The 22652-nt window shown below is 47.2% G+C and overlaps 1 protein-coding gene across 1 annotated transcript in view; it reads left to right on the top strand.

Annotated features, from left to right (window-relative positions):
• The window catches only part of TUBGCP5 (tubulin gamma complex component 5), a 463823-nt gene that overhangs the window by 410373 nt on the left and 30798 nt on the right, over window positions 1-22652 (top strand). The window contains exon 21 of the mRNA XM_078658229.1: window positions 9949-10037. Within this exon, the coding sequence (XP_078514355.1) occupies window positions 9949-10037 (89 nt within the window). The remainder of the gene's footprint in view (window positions 1-9948; window positions 10038-22652) is intronic.

The raw sequence follows: 22652 nt of genomic DNA, 5'->3' as shown, positions 1-22652 counted from the left end.
AAATGCTGGCCAGCCATTGGAGGAGAGGAGCGTCACTCAGTTCAGGGCCCGCCTTGACGCGATTCGGGGGCGTTTCTGGGTCTTTTTTTAAGTCCCGCCCTCTCCTCTTCCCATTGGCTGGAATTTTACCTTCCAGCCAATGGGAAGGGGAGAGGACGAAAAACACGCCCCCCGAATCTCAAATGTACCTTGTTTGCCATGGCGCCTTGTCTCTCTTACTGATCCACTGTTTTAATTTCTCCTACTCACTCAGCGTGCATGTCTCTCCTTCACTCTATACTGAGGACAAATTTACAAACCCCTTGCGCCACTTTTGCGTCATTTTCCCCGTTAAAAATGACGCAAAAGTGGCGCAAGGGACTTGTAAATATGCCCCTCAGTGTTCTATCTGACACAGCTTCGACCCTTAAGTGTGTTGTCAGGGTCTCTTACTGAGCAACTCACTCACACCCTCCCTGTTTTCAGTCCCTTGCACTCTGCCTCTCACATTAACACCATATTGAAGCAAGCTGTCTCACGCCCAGGCTGCCCACCTATCCTTGTGTCACGCATTATACTAGGCTACCGGTGACCTGCGTATTCAGACCCATGCACCTCATACCTGTCTCACTCGCCGCGCCGCCTTTCTCACTGTACCTGTTTCACACTTACACCCGTCTGTGTCCTCGAGCCTGTCTCTCGCTTACTGCCTAGTCTCACCCACCCACGCCCTTTGCTCTTTGTCTGCGTTTCTCACCCCCCTGTGTCTCATCCTCCTCTCTCTGTCTCACCCCTGACTTCCCACCCAAAGGTTGAGACTGTCTCTTAATGTATTCACAAAACGCTTTGACCCCGCCCATCCAACTTCCCCCTACAGTGCCCAGCCCTGGTTAAAACATCCATCTCGCCCGGCCCGCTCAACCCGGAGGCCCCTTCCCGAGGATTTTAACGACCACTGCCCAAATGTATCGGTATGTTGGACAGACTTCGCCTCGCTTGGGAATTTACACTGGCTTTGAATACGGAGAAATCTAAGGACTCAAACTTACAAATTAAATAAAATATTCGAGGGCCGATCCGGCCTTGGGGTGAATAGACCCATTTGCATCTCTAATCGAAGATCTGCCTAATCGCGCTCCCCACAAAAAAAGAACGAAACGCGGGTCAAAGAATGTCTTCTTTGTCTCTTTCCGCACATTTTCATTAAACGAAGTCTGTAAAAACTGAGAAATATCCCCCGGGGACCGCGAGCGACGGTGACCGAAGATTGCACCCTGTGCATGCAGGACATGTTTGTCGAGTTTAAACAACATACCACACTTTAAAATAAATTCCACAATCATGTTATTTTTTTCTGCAAGGGACCACTTCGGGGAAAACAGGAGCACACAAATTAATTTAAAAAAATGCAAAATGTAAAAAACGCAACGCAAACCAGCTTGCGCATCTAAAACTACTACACATTCTCCCCATCCCCACTAAAAAGAATTAAAAAGCAAACTGTTTGGCAAAGGTAGATATTGTAATTTTTTTGAATTATTCTGAAATCTCCGCCCGAGAAATACATGACCGTTTAAGCAAGGTCTGATGGGTGAGGCGACTGGGTCTTCTGGCCGGCGTGGGGCTTGCCTAATGAGTATTTCTGCCTGAGTGAGTGCCGAGGACGGAGGGGTTGTGAGCGTGTGATGCCCTTTCAAGTGAGGGATGTGGGCGAGATGCCCTTCTCTGAGTGAGGTGTATGCGTGAGATGCTCTCCCGTGAGTGAGGCGCATCCTTTTGCAAGTGGGGGGCCTCCTTTTGCGCAACGCCACGGCAAGTGGGCTTTTCTAAACATACAGCACTGTTAGGAGCAACAGCTTTCATATGTTGAAAATTCTACACTTGGCGCGAGTCTGAAGGCAGCTTCTAATGATATAAACATGCAGGCATCAAGAGATGGAAATCGTCAGGGGGCGGGCCTAAAACACAACTTCGTGACACCTTCGGTCATTAAGAAAATTTTTAAACTGTGCCAGTAACTGCGTATTTTCGAACACTTACTTTTTGCATGGGCGTTCTCATATACTCAGTATGACAAGACCTGCAGGTGCGCCATTTACCCCTCAGTTTGTCAATCACCTCATGTCATGGCTCCGCTGCTTCAAAGAGCCCGAGGCGCACAAGTCTACGCATCGGATCTGCGTTGTTCCTGTCCAAACGAATTTGTTTTATCACTAGTATTTACATTCTCAAGGGTAATCCCCAGACAATTTGACAAAATAACAAGCTGCTTGGGTGATACCAATGCATCTGTTTTATGTTGTAATCTCCGTGGACCTGCACTCAAGAACCTACACCCTCTCCCTTTGCAGTGTATTTATTAGAATGGATTTAGAAACAAATACAAATGTATGTGCTCACCTTTGCACGGCCAGGGCACACTGCCCTGATGCTCCGACCCTAAACGCTGGTTTTTCTCAAGTTTCACAGAAGCGATTAATTAATCAACCTATGTCTGGGCTGCCGCAGGGTGTTTGGATTTTAAAGTGTTGCTGTTTTCCTCTTTTGGATAATATAACATTGATTGGTTCTCCTATCCCATCTCACACCAGTGTGTGGGGTCTTCCCGTTTTGTTAGTAGATGTATGTAATCTGAAGACTGTGTGCATAACATATTTACAGTTATAAACTGACCGATAAAATCATGAAGCAGCACAGCCTTGCTTACAGTGTTGGTACTCTCCAGGGGTGCATGAGGGTATGAAGTGGGTTTCACGACGTAGCTCTGCCTTCACCTGGGCAGAATGCTCCAGTGTAACATTATATCATTTTCTTGAAAATCGGTGTAGTTACTCAAAAGCAACAACTTCGTCATGGCCCTGCCCCATTTGCGAGAGATTAAGCTATTGGAATTGTAAATGACAATGGCATTTATTTATTTATTTTCAAAACCAACACATAAATAAAAATGTTATCATTTACAATGCCAATAGCTCAAACTTTTCAAAAGGCGAAACCATTGCATTGTAAATGCTTGTTCTTCTTTTTCCTACTTACCGTTACAAAATAAGCTGTGTAACCACAATTGTTGTGGCCCTCATCCTGAACCAGGTGGATTTTGAAGTGATGTCCTACCACATTTGTGACACAAGCAGACCATCTTCTTCTCCATCATTCCTTTCGCACTCTAAACTTCTACTTCAAACGTAATCTTCTATTATGAAGACACTAACTTCCCCAACCTCACTAACAACTCAATGGTATTAGCAGTGCCAATTACCTCATCCCACCTTGGGTATCCCATAAGTAGTCATTCTTGCCCCAGTTACGGGTCCCACAGAGTAGTATCCCCGGGTGGGATACCGCTGTGCCTGATAATGAAGCTCCTGTGTTCCTGCACCCAGATTACCCGAGTGCAAGAACATCAGACCTTATTTTACCAAGAGGTAAAGCGGCTTTAGGCTTGAGCTGCAAGGGTATCCCAGCCTCAGTCCCCATCCCATTCCCCCACACTGGCCTCCTCACTCTCATTTATCCCCTGCACAGAGCAGTTACTAAATGAGTCTTAATCGCAGTGGAATGGAAGACATAGTGCATGACCCAGATTACCACTAGTAGTGTGTTTCCTTCCACTTAATTTATTGTTCTTCAGGGGGATTTGAATCTTGTGTTGACTTTCTTGATGGCATCCCCAATTGAGTCGATGCACTGTTTTCCAGTTTGAATTGTTATCTTGAAGTCAGTTTTCTAATAAGCATTGTATCTAGATTAATGTTTTGATAGTAACTGAATATTCTAAAGCCTCAATAAAAAGTTTATTTCATTGGGTTAGATTACAGGGCTTCCAGCCGATATATTCTTCCTGAATTCACACCTCTCAACAGCTGACTTGATAACATACATCTTATCAAACGGTGTTAATTAAATTGTACATCAAATAGATCTATGTTTTGAGAGTTATGTTTTTTCCAGACACACAAATTTGCAAGTTGCCAAGAAGGCTCATGTAAACAGAAGTTCATTTGTGAGTGCTTTTAAACAAAAAAAATGTTAGTCCTCATACCCACTACAATCTAAAAAATAAGCACCTTCCACGTTACAATGACCCTGCTGCCTAATATGTTGGAGTTTCTTCTTCAAGCTGCAGACTAACAACAGATGTTTGTTGGGCCCCCATTTATGTGACTTGCTTCCCCTGCCCGAACATTTGCGAGTGCTTGAATGAATGCAATAAAGAAAGGATATGGATACCAAGGAGGAAATAGTTCCATAGCTATTGTGCGTATTTAATGAAAATGTATCACCTACCTTGAGTGAAGTGTCTTGAGAAGCAGCATACCAGTGTATCTGACAGTTAAAGCTGCAATTCTGTTCTGCAGAGAACCATGTGTGTAGCCTCAATTAGGCATCTGAATTTAAGGTAGTGTATGTTTAAGTCAACTCTTGACTTAACCATGGCCCGTGCACACCAATGAGAAAAAGAATGACAGAACAGTATCATTTAAAATATAACCTGACTGACCTATAGCATTCTTCACTACTAGTAGACCCTGCATCTGATGAAAGCCTGGGCAGCCAGTGCATTTGCATTATCGTATGTAGAATTACACATACAGCTAATAATGCAAGTAGTTTAGATATCATTATTCTTACAAGTTTGTGAAATTAAAAAAAAAAAGAATTCCCAAAGCGTTCTTCATAACTGTGCCAGTCTGAAATGTCATTCCTATATGACTGCCCAATAGGAATTCTAGCCTTTTAGCTTAGCTGGCAAAGGTGGTCTGGTGTCCAAACAAGGTGAGGGGTATTGATCAACAGAAACAATACCATCTTGATCTCTAAATCCCCCACCGGTCTTCAAAAACTCTTGGACCGCTTTAGTGTGTTTTGCACTGACAGAGGCCTCACCATCAACACCTCTAAAACAAAGCTTATGGCTATTTCACCTTCCAGGAGATTCAGGAATAATGTTTCACTAAATGGTGTCCCCTTGGAGTTGGTTGATTCCTTCGACTATTGGGGTAAACAGCCGAATGAAATGGAAAGACCACTTGGCCAAAATGCTATTAAACCACAAAAGAGTCTCAGGGGTGGTTTTAAGGGAACAGCGGGAGTCGTTGAGCAAACCTGTGGCACCAACTCTTGCAATATATGATGGCCAGGTATTTTCGGCAGCCCTATATGAAATGAAATGAAATCAAAAATTATATTTATATAGCGCCAAAACTACCCGGAGGCCTCGCAGCGCTTACATTGATTGCTGAAGTGGGCTACCAGGGAGGTTAACGAGTTTCAGTGTACAAGTGTGTTTTCAGCGCTTTCCTGAAAGCCATCCTGTTTGGGTTCCCTCTCGGGGCGAGGGGAAGGGAGTTCCAGACCCTAGCAGCCATGTGGGAAAAAGAGCGACCACGCCACCTTGCTTTGTTGATTTTTGTTGTGGTCGCTAGATGCAGTGATCCGGAGCGGAGGGCTCTGGGGGGGACATAGGGCAGAACTAAGGGGAACAGGATGGCAGGGCCCGTTCGGTGGAGGGATTTGTGCACAATGCACATGGCCTTGAACTGAGCTCTGGCGGCGACTGGAAGCCAATGAAGATCTTTTAGGGCATGCTTGGCTGACTGCCAACGAGGGATGTTGTACAGTAGGCGAGCGGCACCGTTTTGTGTGACCTGGAGCCTGTGGGTCACAGCTACCGGAGCTCCTAGGTATAACGCGTTTCCATAATCCAGGCGAGAGAGGATCAGGGCCTGGACCATGATTCTCCTCGCCTGGAGAGGGAGCAAAGGGAGCACTTTACGAAGCATCTTCATAAGCCCCACACATGTAGCAGCTGTTTTGGTGGCTTGAACCGAGAAGTCAAGCGACTTGTCAAGCCAAATGCCCAGGCTCTTTATCTGGGGTTTGGGGGGGGAGGGACGCCAAGGCAGGTGGGCCTAATAGAGGCCAGAGAAGTCAACGGAGAGTTGCCCAGCAGCATAACCTCTGTCTTCTCTCCGTTGAGTTTGAGGCAGGAGAGTTGCATCCACCTTGCAACAGCCACCAGACAGGGACCTAAGGTGTTGGACGACCCTTCCGTGTGGTCAAGAGAGACCACCAGTTGGGTATCGTCCGCGTAGGTGACAATACGCACACCAAAGGGTTGGACTATCCCCGCTAGAGGTTGCATATAAACGTTAAAAAGTGTGGGGCTCAGGGAGGAGCCCTGAGGCACCCCGCAGCTAAGAGGATGTTTGGAGGAGGCTACCTCATCCTCGAACACCTGGAAGAAGCGCTCATCCAGGAAGGAGGACAGCCATTCCAGTGCCGCGCCCGACATACCCAAACCCATTAAACGATGTAATAAGGTGGTATGGTTGACTGTGTCGAACGCGGCGCTGAGATAGAGTAAGATGATGGCTGCCTTTCCTCCCCGGTCCAGCACGGCTCGGGTTTCCTCCGTCACCGCAATAAGGGCAGTTTCGGTCCTGTGCCGGGGGCGGAACCCTGTCTGAGAGGCACAAAGCAGACCCGCTGATTCCAGGTAGTCTACTAAGATGGTGTTAACGTGCCTCTCAAGCAATTTACTCATCCAGGGGAGTAAGGAGATTGGGCGGAAGTTGGCCAAGTTGTTCTGGTCCAGGGAGGGCTTTTTTAGTAGAGCCTTGACCATCGCACACTTCCAAGGGGCAGGGACAGAGTTAGTAGTGATGGAGGCATTAAGAGCATTCAGAATAGCCGGGCGGATAGCGTCCCAGGCCTTGGTAAGAATCCGCGGAGGTGCTGGGCCGTTAGGGGATCCCGAGGTGACTTTAGGGATGATTTGATCGAGTGTAATGGAGTCTAACAGAGGGAATTTGTCCAGCGTGCGAAGGGCAGTGGGAACAGTCTCAGAGGAGATGGTAGATCCCCCAACCTCATTGCCCCCAGAGAATGAAGAATAGATAGTCTGAATCTTCTGAAAGAAGTAAGAGGCTAAATTATCACAACGGGATTGGGCGCCCGCTGGTGACAGACGCTCGGGGGCGGGAGAAATTAAAGACTTAGCTATTTTAAAAATTTCTTTGGGAGAGTTAGCGGCTAAATTAATTTTCGAGTCGTAGAAAAGAGCTTGCGCAGATTTCATTTCAAATTTATAGAGCTTTATTGCGGCTCTGTAGTCGGCTTTTTTTGAGAGTGAGCGATCACTTCTCCAAGCTCTCTCCAATTTGCGACAGGATTGCTTCATGAGCCTAAGAGCAGGGGAGTACCAGGGGGCAACTTTAGATCTTTTTATCAGGTTGAGGGGTTTCTTAGGGAGGACTTGGTCAAGAGTACAGGTAATGCAGTTGTCAAAATTGGCGGTGGCCGTAGTGGAATTGGTCGCCATCACAGGAGGATGTTCATTAAGGGCCTGTATCCACTCAGGAGACGGGAGCGAGGCCCATTTCCTTCCCCATCGTTTATTATGGCTCAGTGGGATAGGGCGGGTGCTTAGGGACCACACAAAGGGTATTAAAAAATGATCGGTCCAGGGTAAGGGAATAGGTACCTCGACCGTGAGGTTATCTAGGTTGCTGAAAATATGATCAAGAAGATGTCCCTTGATATGCGTCGGGTGGAACCCTTTCTGACGTAAGTCAATAGCCAGGAAGTTCGAACGAAAACTATTGGCTACTGAGTCAAATGGGTCGTCTAAATGTAAATTCAGATCGCCCAACACGGTGAAATTTGCCGAAGTAAGCACTAAATTGGCGGCTGTGTCTGTGATATTAGTGACGAAATTACCAAGAGTCCCAGGTGGTCGGTAAGCTAGAACCCCAGTGAAGGTAGTGGTGGGGGAGAAATCAAGAGTAAAATGTAGACTCTCGCAACCTGATGTTGTGCAGGGGGAGATACGACACCCATAGTTATCTCTGTAGATGATAGCCAACCCTCCACCTCTTCCAGTCTGGCGGTCCAGTCGTTTGATGGTATAACCTGGGGGGGTGGCCCAGACTGACGCGGGGTCGGACTTAAGCTGAAGCCATGTCTCCGTTAAGAAGAGGGCCTCAGGTTTGTACTCCTCTATGAGCATAGCCAACTCAGTGTAATGCTTCGGCAAGGACCGGCAGTTAAGAAGGAACATCCTCCATTTTAGCACGGAGGAGGATTTCCCTGGCACCGGGGGGCGCATACCCCAGTTGCAAGTTTCGCACCAAGCCCCTTTATTTGTAGGTGCCATCGAGTGTGAACATCGCAAATTGGAGGTAGGGCGCAGGGCGTACAAGAGAGCGGCACTATAGGTCAGGCGGTTTCCTACCATGGTGCCAGCACAGTCTGAGAGCTGGGAGCGTCTGGACGCGGACTGGCTTCTCTTTGGCGCCATTCAGTGATGCCGTAACACACAACACGCTCACGCCACGATATTTTCAATCAATATGGGGTGCGCGTGAGAGCGAAGCTCTTTAGTAGTCAGGGAGGGGTGGGAGACTAGACCGCCACCCTAACAAGATGGCCGCCCGTCGTGGAACGACCAGGAAGTGCCAGCGCTATTCCTCCCTCCACAACAAACAGCAATGAAAGCTGCGGTGGACCGGGGAGTCAGCGCGCCAAATGGTAAAGTGCAAGTGCAAACAGTTTTAAAATTACACGTTTGAAAATGACAGGTTAAAAATCCACCATTCAGTGATGCCGTAACACACAACACGCTCACGCCACGATATTTTCAATCAATATGGATCCGAGTTGTGGGGGTTCGAGAACATAACTGAGCTAGTAACATCTGAAAACAAGTTTATGAGAGATCTGGGGGCCCTCCCAGTTTCCACCCCACTAATCCCATTACGGCTTGACCTGGGTAGGCGTCCCCTCAAAGATATAGTGCGTCTGCGCCCACTACTTTTTTGGTTGCATCTAAGAAGGACCCGGGAGCTCCATAATTATGCTGAAGTTCTAGACGAACTTATCTTGCTTAACACAGGTAACAAGATTAAGTGGCTGTGCAACCTGAAACAGTTGGTTGTGCAACTGGGCTTAAGTGAATCATGGTCGAGACAAACACCGCCTCCCAAGTCAGTGATCAAGAAGCTCTATTGGGACTGGGTACAGGAGATGGCCATACGCAGAAGTGAAGGGGGCCCTCTCTCCCAGCGATTCCTTGAGATCAAATGGATAAGAAAACTTGAACCCTTCTTGGACTTCATAGAGAAACCTCTGGACAGATCACTTTACCTAAAACTCAGGCTCGGGACTTTACCGGTGAATAATTTTTCTTCCGGGTGGAAAAACCTAGGTGTTCTATCTAAAACCTGTCCTGGATGTGCAGCCCCTAATGAGTCTGTGGCGCATTTTCTCTTTGCCTGTCCGGCATATAGGGTTGCCAGGAGGATATGGTTAAAACCACTATGCATGGGGTTGGGCCTTAGATTTCACAAAATGGCCCTACGGGTCCTCTGCACTGATACGTCTTCTGTCGCTATGGTGTGTGGGGTAGCCAAATATTTGGGTAGGCCATGGCAGACACGTACAAGGAGGGACAAGCCTACCCTTCATTTAACCTAACCGCCAGATGGCCCCATGGTAGGAAGTGCCTTTTTATGGTTCTTACGTAACTGTTTTTAGTGTTTATTTTAGAGTTTTTAAAAATTGAGTAGTATGTGATGCTGCATGTATTTATAGGATTGGTGGGTCCCTGCTCTTTTACCTTTTTAATGTACTGCATAAATTGTATACTTTTATGATGAAATTTTTTATTGAATAAAGTAAATACTACTACGATCAACAGAAAGCTTATCATAGAAGGTTTAACAGCCGTGCAAAACACATCAATTTTGGCTCCATTGTATGTGAATCCGCTTTTCCTGTACTGTCCGAATCCACCTGAATGCTCCGTCACCAAATGTGGTTTGCCTTCTTGATCAAGTGCTGTGATGAGTTATTTCACCAGTATGCTGAATGCATCCATAACCTAATCTAATGTATTCTTTCAAGCGAAAATAGTGTTTTGCACCCTGTTTTGGACTGAATTTAACTTTCTTTGATGTGTTTTTTCAGGTTAGTTCTGTAAAGGAAGCTATTATGAAAATGCTGAACATAGTTTTGATGTTTGCAGATCGCTGGCAAGCTGGTTTGAGACACTGGAGGTATGTAATACGTGTGTGTCTACAGCAAGGTGATGTGGGATGCTTGCATTGATTTGCTCAGTCACTGTATGTTTTATAGTGCTTTTGTGCAGACCGTACTAGTTATGCTTATTGGTAGACTCTGGCGTGTATATGGGCAATGAGCAATAATGCATTCAATTTGTTTAATGGAGGTGTTCCACTACGAATTTAGAAAGACTGTATTATTATTATTATTTTTTTTTAATTTTTAGAAAACTGAGCGGATCTGATTAGTGATCTACTGAATAGTTCTATATACAAACTGACGTTGTAATGCCTTTAGAAATGCTTTAGTCTATAATACCAAGTGAGGAATCCATTAGATAGGAATCCATTAGATACCACTGCATGTACTTGCTGGAAGGGTAATTTAAGTTGTTAGGCATAAGCCACAAGAAATACCCCAACAAGTGACTTCTATGTCAAAGGAGTGTTGAAGGAGGAATTGTGCATATTTTAATGTTTACCGCTGCACGAAATTAATAAAGATGGTGCAACGCAGTAAAACCACTTTGTGTTCATCATACAGATTTGGCTGTTGTCCAAAGCCAGAAAAGGTATTGCGCATGTCCTAGTGCTACAGTAAAACAGATTCATCCAGGTTTGTACAAAATTCTCATTGTTTAACCCCTTCCATGCTGATGACGGCCCCCAGCAGTCATGAATCACAGTGCTCGTGTGCTGATGACGGCTGGGGGCCGTCATGAACCCGCCCACTCATTAGAAGTGCCGCACAGGTGCAGAATCGCGCCCGCGCCCAAGGGGTTAATATAAATCACCCTTAAAATAGGCACATTTAAGAACATGAAGTTCACCGACAATCTCCAGCATTTGTCAAGGTGATAAAAGAGGTGGCAAGATTTTTTGGGCGTCTAGTCAGCAGCATTTCCAACAAACAAAAGCAGAGTGCTGTCCTGACTAGTCAATGCACTGTTCCCACAGCCCTAGCTAATTATATGAGCAAGTTGAAATCATCTCAAGCAAAGATTAGATTGTGTGTTAGTGAGTGCCAGAAAACCTGGTAGACAATGCCCCTCAAGTCATTTTCAGGACAAGGTACTCTGTTATAGACTTTGATTATTACAAACAGTTGGAGGGATGGGAGCAGGAATTGGAGTACAGAAGATGACCTAGCATCAGGAAAATATAATACAAGTGTCAGGAAAGGATAATATAGACAAGTAATTGTAAGAATGAGTGCAGTATAAAATAGCAACAAGATTACGATATGGAAGTTGACAAGTACATAATGTTCGCATCTGCTGACTTGCATAATTTGAGATACTAGACTAGCATTTGATGTAGAAAATTAATGAAAAGAATAGGCATAGAGCAATCACTGTTGTAAAAACCTCTGTACTCCTAGTATGAAAGATTTTACAGGTACCATGAAGGCTAGCATGCAACTAGTGAATAAGTGAAAATAGTGTCACAAGGAAAAGAGGCACTCTTCAGCAATATTGATTTGGTAGTTCTGTAGTAGGGGATCTCTGTGTATAGTCATAATCTAGTGAATAGTCCCGCTCATGAGCGTGGACCCCGGAGCAATCAAAAATAATCTCTTAAGTTGTCTAAAAATACAGTCCCGCACAGACACTTAAGAGAGAATTTAAAGACAGATAATGCAGCCTATATCCACAGGCTACACTGTCCAGTACTTCAACTAGACATTCCACCAAAGCCACAAACAGCACAGCTTGCCAAATTTTCTTCTTAGAGAAAAACGCCCCCTTTTACCAACAAAGCCTCTGGAATGATAGAGAGGCAGGGGATGACAGACAAGCCCCACAGGCTGCCATTATGTGGCTCAAAAAGGGATACCGTGCCTTTAAGAAAACCTTCTAGAACTTTCTCAGTATCCCAGAATGCCCAGCAGGTCCCATTTACTTTCAGTCCTTTTTTCCGGCTCCTGCTAGCAGGACCCTGGAGCATTGAGCTCTCCCTTTTTTGGGTTTGTTATAAGAATTTTGCACTTTTAAAGTGTGTGAGTGTTTACACTCGACGTGTTTTGGTGCCCTCTTCCTTTTCGAATACTCTGAGCAATCCTTTTTGTCAAAAAATACCTGCATTGTTTGATAAATGCCCGTAGTGCTCTAGGAAGAAGGCCAAGTCGGACCCACACCCTGTGTGTATCTTGTGCCTCCCTTCTACTCATTTTCCAGAGAAGTGTGAGATTTGCCAAACCTTCTCCTCCAGGACCCTGAGAGACAGAAAGAAGATCAGGCTCCAAGGACTGGAAGAAAGAAGGCTGCAGAGTCAAGGTGGGTCTGGGCAGGCTTGATCTACTTCCTCTGCCCATGCTGAGGCCTCTGGGGGGCTCCCCAGCGTCAAGAAGGCCAGAAAGTGTCGCAGTTCTCCGTCGACGTCGATACCATCGACGACGGCGTCGAGAGGCATGACGGCGATCTGCTCCCCGTCTCCCCAGGGCTCTGGGTCGAGGCGACATCGACGTTCGGCGTCGAGGGGACTATCGAGACCGGCGTCGAAGTCGCCGCCGAAGACGTCATCATCGTCGGCGTCATCATCATCGACGTCGGCGTCGACACTTCGACGTCGTAAGGATTCCAGTCGGCGCTCGCCGTCAAGGCGACACTGCCGTTCGCCCTCGACGTGGCGATCGGCGTCGAAGGGCACGGTCGACGTCAAGGCACAGACCTTCAACGTCGAGGACGCAAAGCCCGTCGTCGAGGCATAGGTCGACGTTCGTCGGCATCGAGGAGGAGTTCTTCGACGCCGAAGAGGCGCTCAACGCCTAAGAGGAAGAGATCATCCTCCAGGAGGCGGTCTGGAGCCTGGAGTCCTTCCCGATCCTCAGGGGCACGACGGCGGTCACCGGCAGGGGGCTCTGCCTCTCGGTCGCCTACGCCAAGGAAGAAGATGAGGGAGTCACCGGGCTCGGTGTACTCTGTGGTGTACTCTCCCCCTAAGCCGAAGTCACCTACTCCTCCTCCTCCACTGCCTAAGGAGCCGCCGCCGTGCACTCCTTCGCCACCACCTCCTCCTGTTCCTCCACATGCACCGCCACAGCCTCCGAGGTCGGTCTCGCTGCCGCAGCTCCCTACGCCGCCTAAGGGGGCACCTCGGCCGAGGTCCCCGGTCAGGGCGCCACCGCAGGCTCCGCCGCAGGCACCCGCAAAACCGCAGGTGCCGCCGCAAGCACCCGCGGAACGTCCAAGGGCTAGAAGACCTAGATCTCGCTCCGGACGGAGAGGGAGATCCAGCAGTTGCTAGTCGACGAGATCAAGACGACACCGTAGGAAGGGTCGGTCTAGGTACAGCACGGATTCGTCCAGCGCAAGGGACTATTCGCCAACTCTATCAGGATCCCCTCGGACGAGGGTATCCCCTGTGGACAACGTGGTCTCCTTTCAGGAAGTCTTGTTGAGGGGTGCGAGCAAGCTGGGCATCCAACTGACTGTGCCCACGCCTACGACCTCCGTAATATTTGAGACTCTCCACAAGAAGCACCTATCTAGGCCTCTGTTTCCCCTTGGTGCCTGGATTAGTGGAGCCCGCAATGGAGCTCTTCCTCACTCCGGCGGTGACGAAAGCAGCTCCCTCCAGGCTACAAAAGAAATACAAGGCTCCTGAAGTGGACCCGGCTTTCCTCCGAGTGGATCCAACTCTGGATTCCGTAATCGTGATGGCGGCAAGGAAGCAACACACCACCACCCCGTCCACCAATGTGCCTCCGGACAAGGAGAGTCGCTGGTTGGACTCGGCGGGCAGAAAGGTATGCGGGACGGCCGCTACCTCTATGAAGGCTGCCAGTGCATCTGCGCTGTTGGGGCGCTATGATCGGGCGCTTTGGGAGTCCCTCCAACAGTTCGCTGACCTCCTCCCACGGGAAAATAAGGAGGATTTTATGGAGATCCTGAATGAGGGATTGCTGGTGTCGAACCAGCTGATCAGCGCTGCTGCAGACTCATTGCTTCTGTCAGCCAGCCTGAAGCCCAGCAGAGGGTGGCTAACCTGCCCTTCTCGGGTGAAACCCTATTCGGGAAACACGCCGACGATGAGATGGCCCGCATGAAGGCGGAGGCTGAGACTCTGACGGCGGTGGGCTTGGAGAAGCCCAAGGACCAGAAGAAGAACTACCACCCGTTCCAGAGACGGTACCGGGCGCAGGGCAGAGGGCGAGGTCAACCGTCTGGACAGCAGCAGCAGCAGTTCCAGAGGAAGCCCTTCCAGGAACGTCAGTGGGGCAGGGGTGGGCAGCAGTCTGCCACCGCGACCAAAGGCCCGGCCGGGTCTAGGCCCTGAGCGATTACTTCCCCGTCATCCGTTACCCACTCCGGTGGGGGGAAGCATTCAATATTTTGTGGCAGAGTGGAGAAAAATTACTCCAGACAAGTGGGTGCTGAATATTGTTTGCAATGGATACAGTCTTCGGTTCACCAGCCCGCCTCCAGCAATTCCACCGGTTTGCTCGCAGTTTCAGCTGCGCGAGCTCCAGGCGGAGGCCGATGCCCTGTTAAGGAAGCGGGCGATAGAAGACGTCCCTCTGTCTCAAAGGTGAAGAGGTCTGTACTCACGGTTCTTTCTAGTCCGCAAAAAGGACAAGAATGAGTTAAGGCCTATTCTGGATTTGCGACAAGCAAACAAATGGATTCGCAGAGAAAAGTTTTGCATGCTGTCTTTGCACCAGATTTACCCTCAACTGCAAAGGGGAGACTGGCTGTGCGCGATAGACCTACAGGATGCATACTTCCACGTGCCCATTGCACAGAAACACCGGAAGTTCCTGCGATTCCAAGTCGGCGCCAATCACTATCAATACACAGTGTTGCCTTTCGGGCTGAAGTCAACGCCCCGGACTTTTTCCAAATGCATGGCAGTGGTAGCGGCACACCTGAGAAAGAACAAGGTGTTTGTCTACCCGTACCTGGACGATTGGTTGATCAAGGCATCCTCCTTCTCCGAAGCTCAAGCGCACTTCCAGAAGACGTCCGTTCTCTTGAACAAGCTGGGGTTGCACAAAAACATGTCCAAGTCTGTCCCGACTCCGGTCCAATGCCTACAGTACTTGGGAGCCTCCATCAATACGCTGTCGGCAAGCGTGTCTCCTTCGGAGGAAAGACGTTTATCGCTCCTTCGGAAGGCTCAGGATCTTATGACCGCTCCATCTACGACCGTGAGGACAGTGTCTTCTCTACTGGGGTCGATGGCCTCCTGTATCTTCCTCACACCACACGTATGGCTTCACATGAGACCGCTGCAGGAGTGTCTGGAGGATCAGTGGGACCAGAGGAGAGGGAACTGGGACGACAAGATACGACTGTCTCTGCATGCTCTACAGTCTCTGAAATAGTGGTGTTCAGCAGAGAATCTCCTCAAGGGGGTTCCCTTCCACAAGGACATTCCCACTCAGACTATCGTGACTGATGCTTCTCTCCACGGCTAGGAAGCGCATTCCGGGGAGTTACAGATCCAGGGAACGTGGTCTCAGACGGAGGCCACGTATCACACCAATTTTCTGGAACTCGGAGCTGTTCACTTGGCACTGAAGGCCTTTCATCCGTCCTTCCAGACCAACTCTCTGCTTGTACAGACGGACAATACGACCACGATGTATTACCTCAACAAGCAGGGGGGGTCGAGATCGCACACTCTGTCGCAGGAGGCGCAGGCGATATGGCACTGGCTTCTTGCCAGAGGACTGACGATAACGGCTACTCATCTACCAGGTGTGCAGAATGTTCAGGCAGACACACTGAGCAGACTGATCCAGGAAACCATGAATGGGTCATAAACGACGAAGTGCTCGGAGACGTCTTCGACAGGTGGGGCACTCCAGACGTGGATCTGTTCGCCACCGCCGAAAACAGCAAATGCCGAAACTTCGCATCCAGGTACTACCAGCAGGGAACGCTGGGGAATGCGTTATGGATCAATTGGTCGAACAGCTTTCTGTTCGCTTTTCCACCCATTCCCCTGATTCCGGCGGTGCTCATCAAGCTGGCCCAGTCCAGGGCGCGGATGATCCTGATTGCCCCGGGATGGCCCAGGCAGTGGTGGTTCACGGACCTGCTTCACCGGTCTCTCCTTCCTCACATTCGGCTGCTGTGCCGGCAGGACCTTCTCACGAAGTTCGGGGGGCAGATGGTGCACCCCAATCTCTCGTCTTTGAGTTTGGCGGCATGGCTCCTGAGATAGTGCAATATGGCCATTTGAATCTCCCTGTAGATTGTATGGACATACTGAAGGTAGCCAAGAGACCTTCCACTAGGACTTCTTATGCTTACAAGTGGAAGAGATTTTGCATCTGGTGCAAGTCCAAGAATTATGATCCAACGACATGTAAGGAAGATGTCATCCTTCCGTACCTTTTACATGTGGCGCAGTCTGGCCTTAATTTTCCTTCCATTAAGGTTCACCTCGCTGCGCTGACTGCCTACAGGAAATGCCCTTCACAGACCTCCTTCTTCCAGATTCCTGTGATCAAAGGTTTTTTGGAAGGCTTGAAGAAAGTGTTTCTTCCTGTCTGGCTCCCTTCGCCTTCATGGGAATTGTGAGTGGTGCTGTCAAGATTGATGAAGGAACCTTTTGAACCTATTCATAAGGCTTCGTTGCAGCACCTGTCCTGGAAGGCGGCGTTCCTCGTGGCCATTACATCGGCCCGCAGGGTGAGTGAAATTCAGGCGTTGTGTTGCCAAGAACCTTATACTGTATTTCATGCTGCTAAGGTTGTTATGCGTACTCACCCTAAATTTCTTCCTAAGGTTATTTCTGATTTCCATGTTAACCAGACCATAACTTTACCTTCGTTTTTTCAGAATCCTTCCTCTCCAGCGGAGAGGTCTATACATTCCCTGGATGTCAGGAGGGTGTTGAAATTTTATCTGGATAAAACCAAGGATATTCGTAGGTCAGACCAATTGTTTATCAATTATGGGTCAGTCAGGACAGGCCTTGCTACCTCTAAACAGTCCATTTCGAGGTGGATTGTGTCCTGTATACAATTGTGTTATCAAAAGGCTAATAAGACCTTAGGGGGTAAACCTAAGGCTCTTTCCACCAGGGGCAAAGCTGCCACGACTGCTTTGTTACGTAATGTTCCCATTGCAGAAATCTGCAGGGCGGCCACTTGGAAGTCGGTCCATACCTTTGCTAAGCACTACTGTCTGGACTCTGATTCCAGGGCAGACGCTCAGGTTGGGCAGGCTTCACTGCGAAATCTGTTTGCGCAGTGGTGGTGTTGTACTTGTTTTCTCTCCACCGCCGCTTTGGTGTGGGGATGGGCTTGCCATTCTATTCACTAGATTATGACTATACACAGAGATCCCCTGCTACAGAAGGAGTAGTTTCTGTCCTGTAACTCCAGTTCTGTAGTTGGGGTATCTCTGTTATAGTCATAAGCGCCCGCCCTCCTCCCCGGTGGAGACAGATGTTTATGTTCGGAATGCTACAGGTCTAGCGTTATACGCCTTAAAAAAGAACTGAAAGTAAATGGGACCTGCTGGGCATTCTGGGATACTGAGAAAGTTCTAGAAGGTTTTCTTAAAGGCACGGTATCCCTTTTTGAGCCACATAATGGCAGCCTGTGGGGCTTGTCTATCCTCCCCTTCCTCTCTATCATTCCAGAGGCTTTGTTGGTAAAAGGGGAAGTTTTTCTCTATGAAGAAAACTTGGCAAGCTGTGCTGTTTGTTGCTTTGGTGGAATGTCTAGTTGAAGTACTGGACAGTGTAGCCTGTGGATATAGGCTGCATTATATGTCTTTAAATTCTCTTTTAAGTGTCTGTGCAGGACTGCATTTTTAGACAATTTAAGAGATTATTTTTGATTGCTCCGGGGTCCACGCTCATGAGCGGGACTATTCACTAGCTTATGACTATAACAGAGATACCCCTACTACAGAACTGGAGTTACAGGACAGAAACTACTCCTTATACCTATTGCACTTCAGAGGTGTAACATAAGAAACACAATGTATGAAATCCTTTATTCTAAAGGAATGTAGTAGGTGCACACAACTAGGGTGTCAAATCCTAAATCCACTTACCTAACAATACAAAATGTAATGTATTTCAGGGAGCTTGTACGCTATTTTTATAACAATAATCAAGAGCAAGGCAAATAGAAAAAAGTAAAATGTATTAAACAATACCAAAATGAATTATACAAGCGTAGTAATTTCATTAAGAACATTTCACAGATTATTGAAGAAGCTTGGTCTTTCACACCACTGAGCCAGTCCCTCTTTCCTACTTCATACGGAACAGTTATTCATTGCAATCAACCAATCTCCTACCACAAAAATTGTTGCGAGAACTAAGTCATAACAGAGTTACTCTCTGAAGACGAGAGCTATTGTGACTTAATAGATTTGAGCATCATGATTGTATCTTCAACAAATTCTTTTTGTCAACACACGAAGGTGATGCTATGATCTCCGCTTAACTAAAGTATACAAAAAAGTGATGGGTGGACTGCTTGAATCATTCTCAGCCACTGGTAATTACGCGGGGCTGCATCCCAGTCCGTTGTTGTTTTGCACACTATGCCACCTCAGTTTGGGCTCAACCATATGCAAACCAGTGTTGACCCTGCTCCAATGGGAGCAGGTCATTCTGAACTGCCAAGCCAGGTCCTCCCTGAACCGGAACACAGGCAGCCCAGGACCAGTTTCACCCTTGTTCAGGCTCATCAGCCAGGTATAGCTTAGTTCCAGTGACAGTGTGCACTGCACCCACGTCTTCCTGTGGGTTGAGTGTTCCTAGTGGGTTCCTTAGTGTCTTCCCTTGTGACTTCATATTGTATTTTAGTGTCACCAGAGTTAAATCATCAGTAATGGGTAAATGATTCCTAAAGACCATACGCATTAATTTTGGCATTTTCAGAAATTCTTAATATAGCTTCATAGTGCTCTGCTGAGGGCTACACCAGTTGATAAAGACCCTGAACCTGAGTTACAGGCCCAGGGCCAGCTTAATGGAGTGCTTCAGGTGCAGCCGCACTGGGAGCTGAACTATGGAGGGGGCGCTGACTTCCGGGGAGGGGGCACTGTGTTTAGCAATAATTTATAATTGGAGAGATAGGGAGACCTTTGCCAAGTGGTAATGAGAAAATCCGTGGAAGCAGACATGAGGTATGGGGGCACCAAAAATGGTTCTCGCCCCGGGCGCCATCAGCGCTAAAGCCGGCCCTGTACAGACCTGAGCCACATACGAGGGCCTAAAATGAGGGAGAGCTTTTAACATCACTATAGCATAAGACAGAAGGGTTATACGGCTATTTGAACCTTCTCTACTGAGGCTAGACGGTTCTAAATTAAAAAGGGAAAAACTGAAATTAGAACATAAAAATGTTGAGAGCTTTACCAAAGACAGTGGAGTAGCTCCGGGCTTAAAATGGTTGGTATAAGCCCAGAGCTCCAACATTCCAATGTATGTCTTCATGGGGCATATGTATCAACATACGTGTTTGCGATTCTCAAATAGCGATTTTTGGGGGAATCGCTATTTGAGAATTGAAAAACGAGATGCATTTAAAAGATCGTAAATATTTAGCAATTTCTTAGTATTCCTTAATTGCGATTAGCAAATTGCGAAATCGCAATTAAGGAATACCTTCCCATTCATTCCTATGGGCCAGGAGGCCCAGAGGAATGAATAGGAAACCATTCTCAATTTGGGATTCGCAATTTGAGAATCGCAAATTGAGAATAATTTCAAGGGTGCAAGGGTGTCATAAGGACACCCTGATGCACCCCTGAAATGAACATGTGTGCGCATATGGTGCACATACGTGCCCTAAGGGCATGTATGTGCGCCACATGGCACTTTGAAACATGCCAAAAAGTGCATTATTGACAGAAATCGCAAATTAACACCAACTTCAAGTTGGTGATAATTTGCGATTTCTGAAGGAGAAATCGCACAACTTGGGTGCTTGATACCTAGCATTTAAGGAATTGCAATTTGAGGTTCCTTAAATGCTTACGAATATTGCAATGCGATTTTCCTTATACATCGCATTTAGCGAATTTGTAGTCGCAAACGCTGTTTTTTGCGAATCGCAGCGCTTGCGACTAAAAATCAGTTTCATACATATGCCCCATTTTTTTTTTTCTAAGACCAGCGGTCCCAAACTTTATTTAGTTTCACAGAGGAGTTAAGCAGTAGTCATACAATGTCATAACAATGAAGCATTACTACAAACGGCATTCGGCCAGCAGTACACAATGACATGTCAATCATATATGAGTGAAAATAAACAATAGCCAGTGGAGATGCATTAGTGCGCAAGTGGCAGTGCCAGGAAATGGCTCGTGCTGCAGTGCTCGCGGCTCGTAGCACTGCGTAAGGACCAGAGTGGTCATGAAATCCAACAGTCATTGTTTTAAGTTGTGTTCCCCGTTTAGCACAGTAGTGAGCAAGGGCAGGATCATAACCCCCGTCATCACATGGGTCGCTGGATTTCCGCCTTCTGTACTTGGAAGCATTCAGCTGGCATTGCGTGCTACGGAAATGGGGAGGGGGGATCAAGCATTGGCGTGAGTACAGCAGCAACAATCTCTGCGTCAACCAAAAGATATAACTAGGAAGTAAAAGAAGAGGGGGAGGGAGAAACATTTCAACAACTGTTGGACTAGTGTTTGTGCGTGTGGGAGTGAATCTAGAACCCTAGCTATGAGTGGTGCACCCTATATGGGCTGCGTAGGAGCGGGGGTAATTGAGGATGTGGTGTCGCTGCGGCTGCAGGGCGGTGGAGGGGAGGGGCGGTGGGGGGGGGAAGGGCCGCGGCGAGGAGCGGCAGGGGACATCTCTCGTTGTGGAGGGTCACAGCAGTCGGGGCAGGTAGTGGGGGGGGAAAGAGGGGGGGGGCACGGACAGCAATTAACTGGGCCCTCTCTAGTCCGCGTCGGGATGGTATTCTATACCGACCTGGGCGCACGATCATACATATGCCCCATGTTTCTTCCTTTTTAATTTAGAATGCTCTACCCTTAGTGGGTGGAATGCTCTAATAGCCTTCTGCCTCGGGCTATACCAGTTGTTAAAGGACAACTCCCTTGTTATAGGCTCTCGCCTGTGGCTCCGATTTATAACTCTGGTTTAGAGCCTTTAACAACCGGTATAGCCCTCAGCAGTGGTCTATAAGGCTATAGACAAACATTGGAAAGTTGTAGCACAAGGTTTATACCAGCCATTATTAGCCCTGAGACACTTCAGTATCTTCAATGGAGCTCTCACCTTTCTAGTGTCCCAATATCAAAAACAACCTCTCCTCCTGCCAGATGTCATAGGATACATTGCAATTTCCTAATGATTCCCAATTGCAAGGCTGAATTGCTCCTAGCGATTATTGGATGCCAAATTGTGTATTTTGCTTCCATTTAGCTGTATTTAGTACACCCCATTTTTGAGTAAAGGATTATGGATATTGGGAGATGACATACTGAAGTTCTTGTAAACTGGTGTTCCCATCTACCCACACTCGTTAATAGGTTGAGCTGATTGAGGAGGCTGAGAAGTAGCTTGCCTCGTCTGCTTTTGAGGGAACATCCACAGGAAGGCTTAAAGCAGGAAGGAGCCCACATATGACTAATGAAAATACCCCACCAATAAGTCAGACTCATGCCCACCCTTGCACTGTTACATTGAACATGCTGTAACAACGCCAGTGTGGGAGTGTGTCAAAAGTGGAGTTGTGTATTAAAGAGGAAGTGGATTAAGGAAGTGGAGTCACATTCACACCCTTCATGACATCAAGTTTAAGCTGGAACTGCACAATTGTGACAATGTGATTCCTTGTCCCCAGTCGCCAGCAGAAAGGTGGTACCGTGACTGTGTTATAAATTAACAGTGGTTCAATTGCATCATCTTAATTAGGATTTCACAAAAAACAGCATAATTTTCTTAGAACTCAATGTCTGATTTACATTCAAAGTTTTAACATTTTGCTAGCATACAATGGACACTACTTACCTTAGTAGGCGATTTTGCAGTCTTTTTGTGGTCTTTTACTGATATTCGTTATTATTCGTATTCCAGTAAAGATATATACAGGAATTCTTTGGTGCAATGATCAGTGCATGTGAAAAAATGCAAAAAAAGTATTTACACAGTTTGTGTGTTAGACTTGTGATCCTTAGCGTCGTCTTCTCCCACACTTTTTGCCTTCTCACTTTCTATTTTGTTGATTTCATTTTTTGTTGAATTCATTTTGGACTTTACCACTTCTAACCAGTGCAAAAGTGATGGTATTCACTCCCCAATTTTTTTTCATATTGGCTTACAACTGATTGCCATATTTAGCCTACTTATAAGTCCCTAGTAAAGTGGTATAATATATACCCAGGGGTTGTAAATTAAATGCTACTAGTGGGCCTGCAGCAATCCTTATGCCATCCACTTAAGTAGCTCCTTAAAACATCTGGTAGGTCTGCCATTACAGCCTGTATGCAGTTTTAAACTGTCAATTCGACTTGGGAAAATAAGCCTAAAACTCCCTTTTTATTACATAAAAGTAAGCCCTAAGGTAGGTGCTAGACAGCTCATAGGACAGGATGCACTGTAATTTAAAAGTTGGACTTTTAAGTTTTAAATGCCCTAGTTTTGAAAAATCTCACATATTCCTTTTTTTACTAC

This window comes from Lissotriton helveticus, chromosome 8 (genome assembly GCF_964261635.1).
Source record: "Lissotriton helveticus chromosome 8, aLisHel1.1, whole genome shotgun sequence".
NCBI lineage: Eukaryota > Metazoa > Chordata > Amphibia > Caudata > Salamandridae > Lissotriton > Lissotriton helveticus.
The sequence above is the reverse complement of the archived record's forward strand: the minus strand, read 5'-3'. Positions and strand labels throughout refer to the sequence as shown.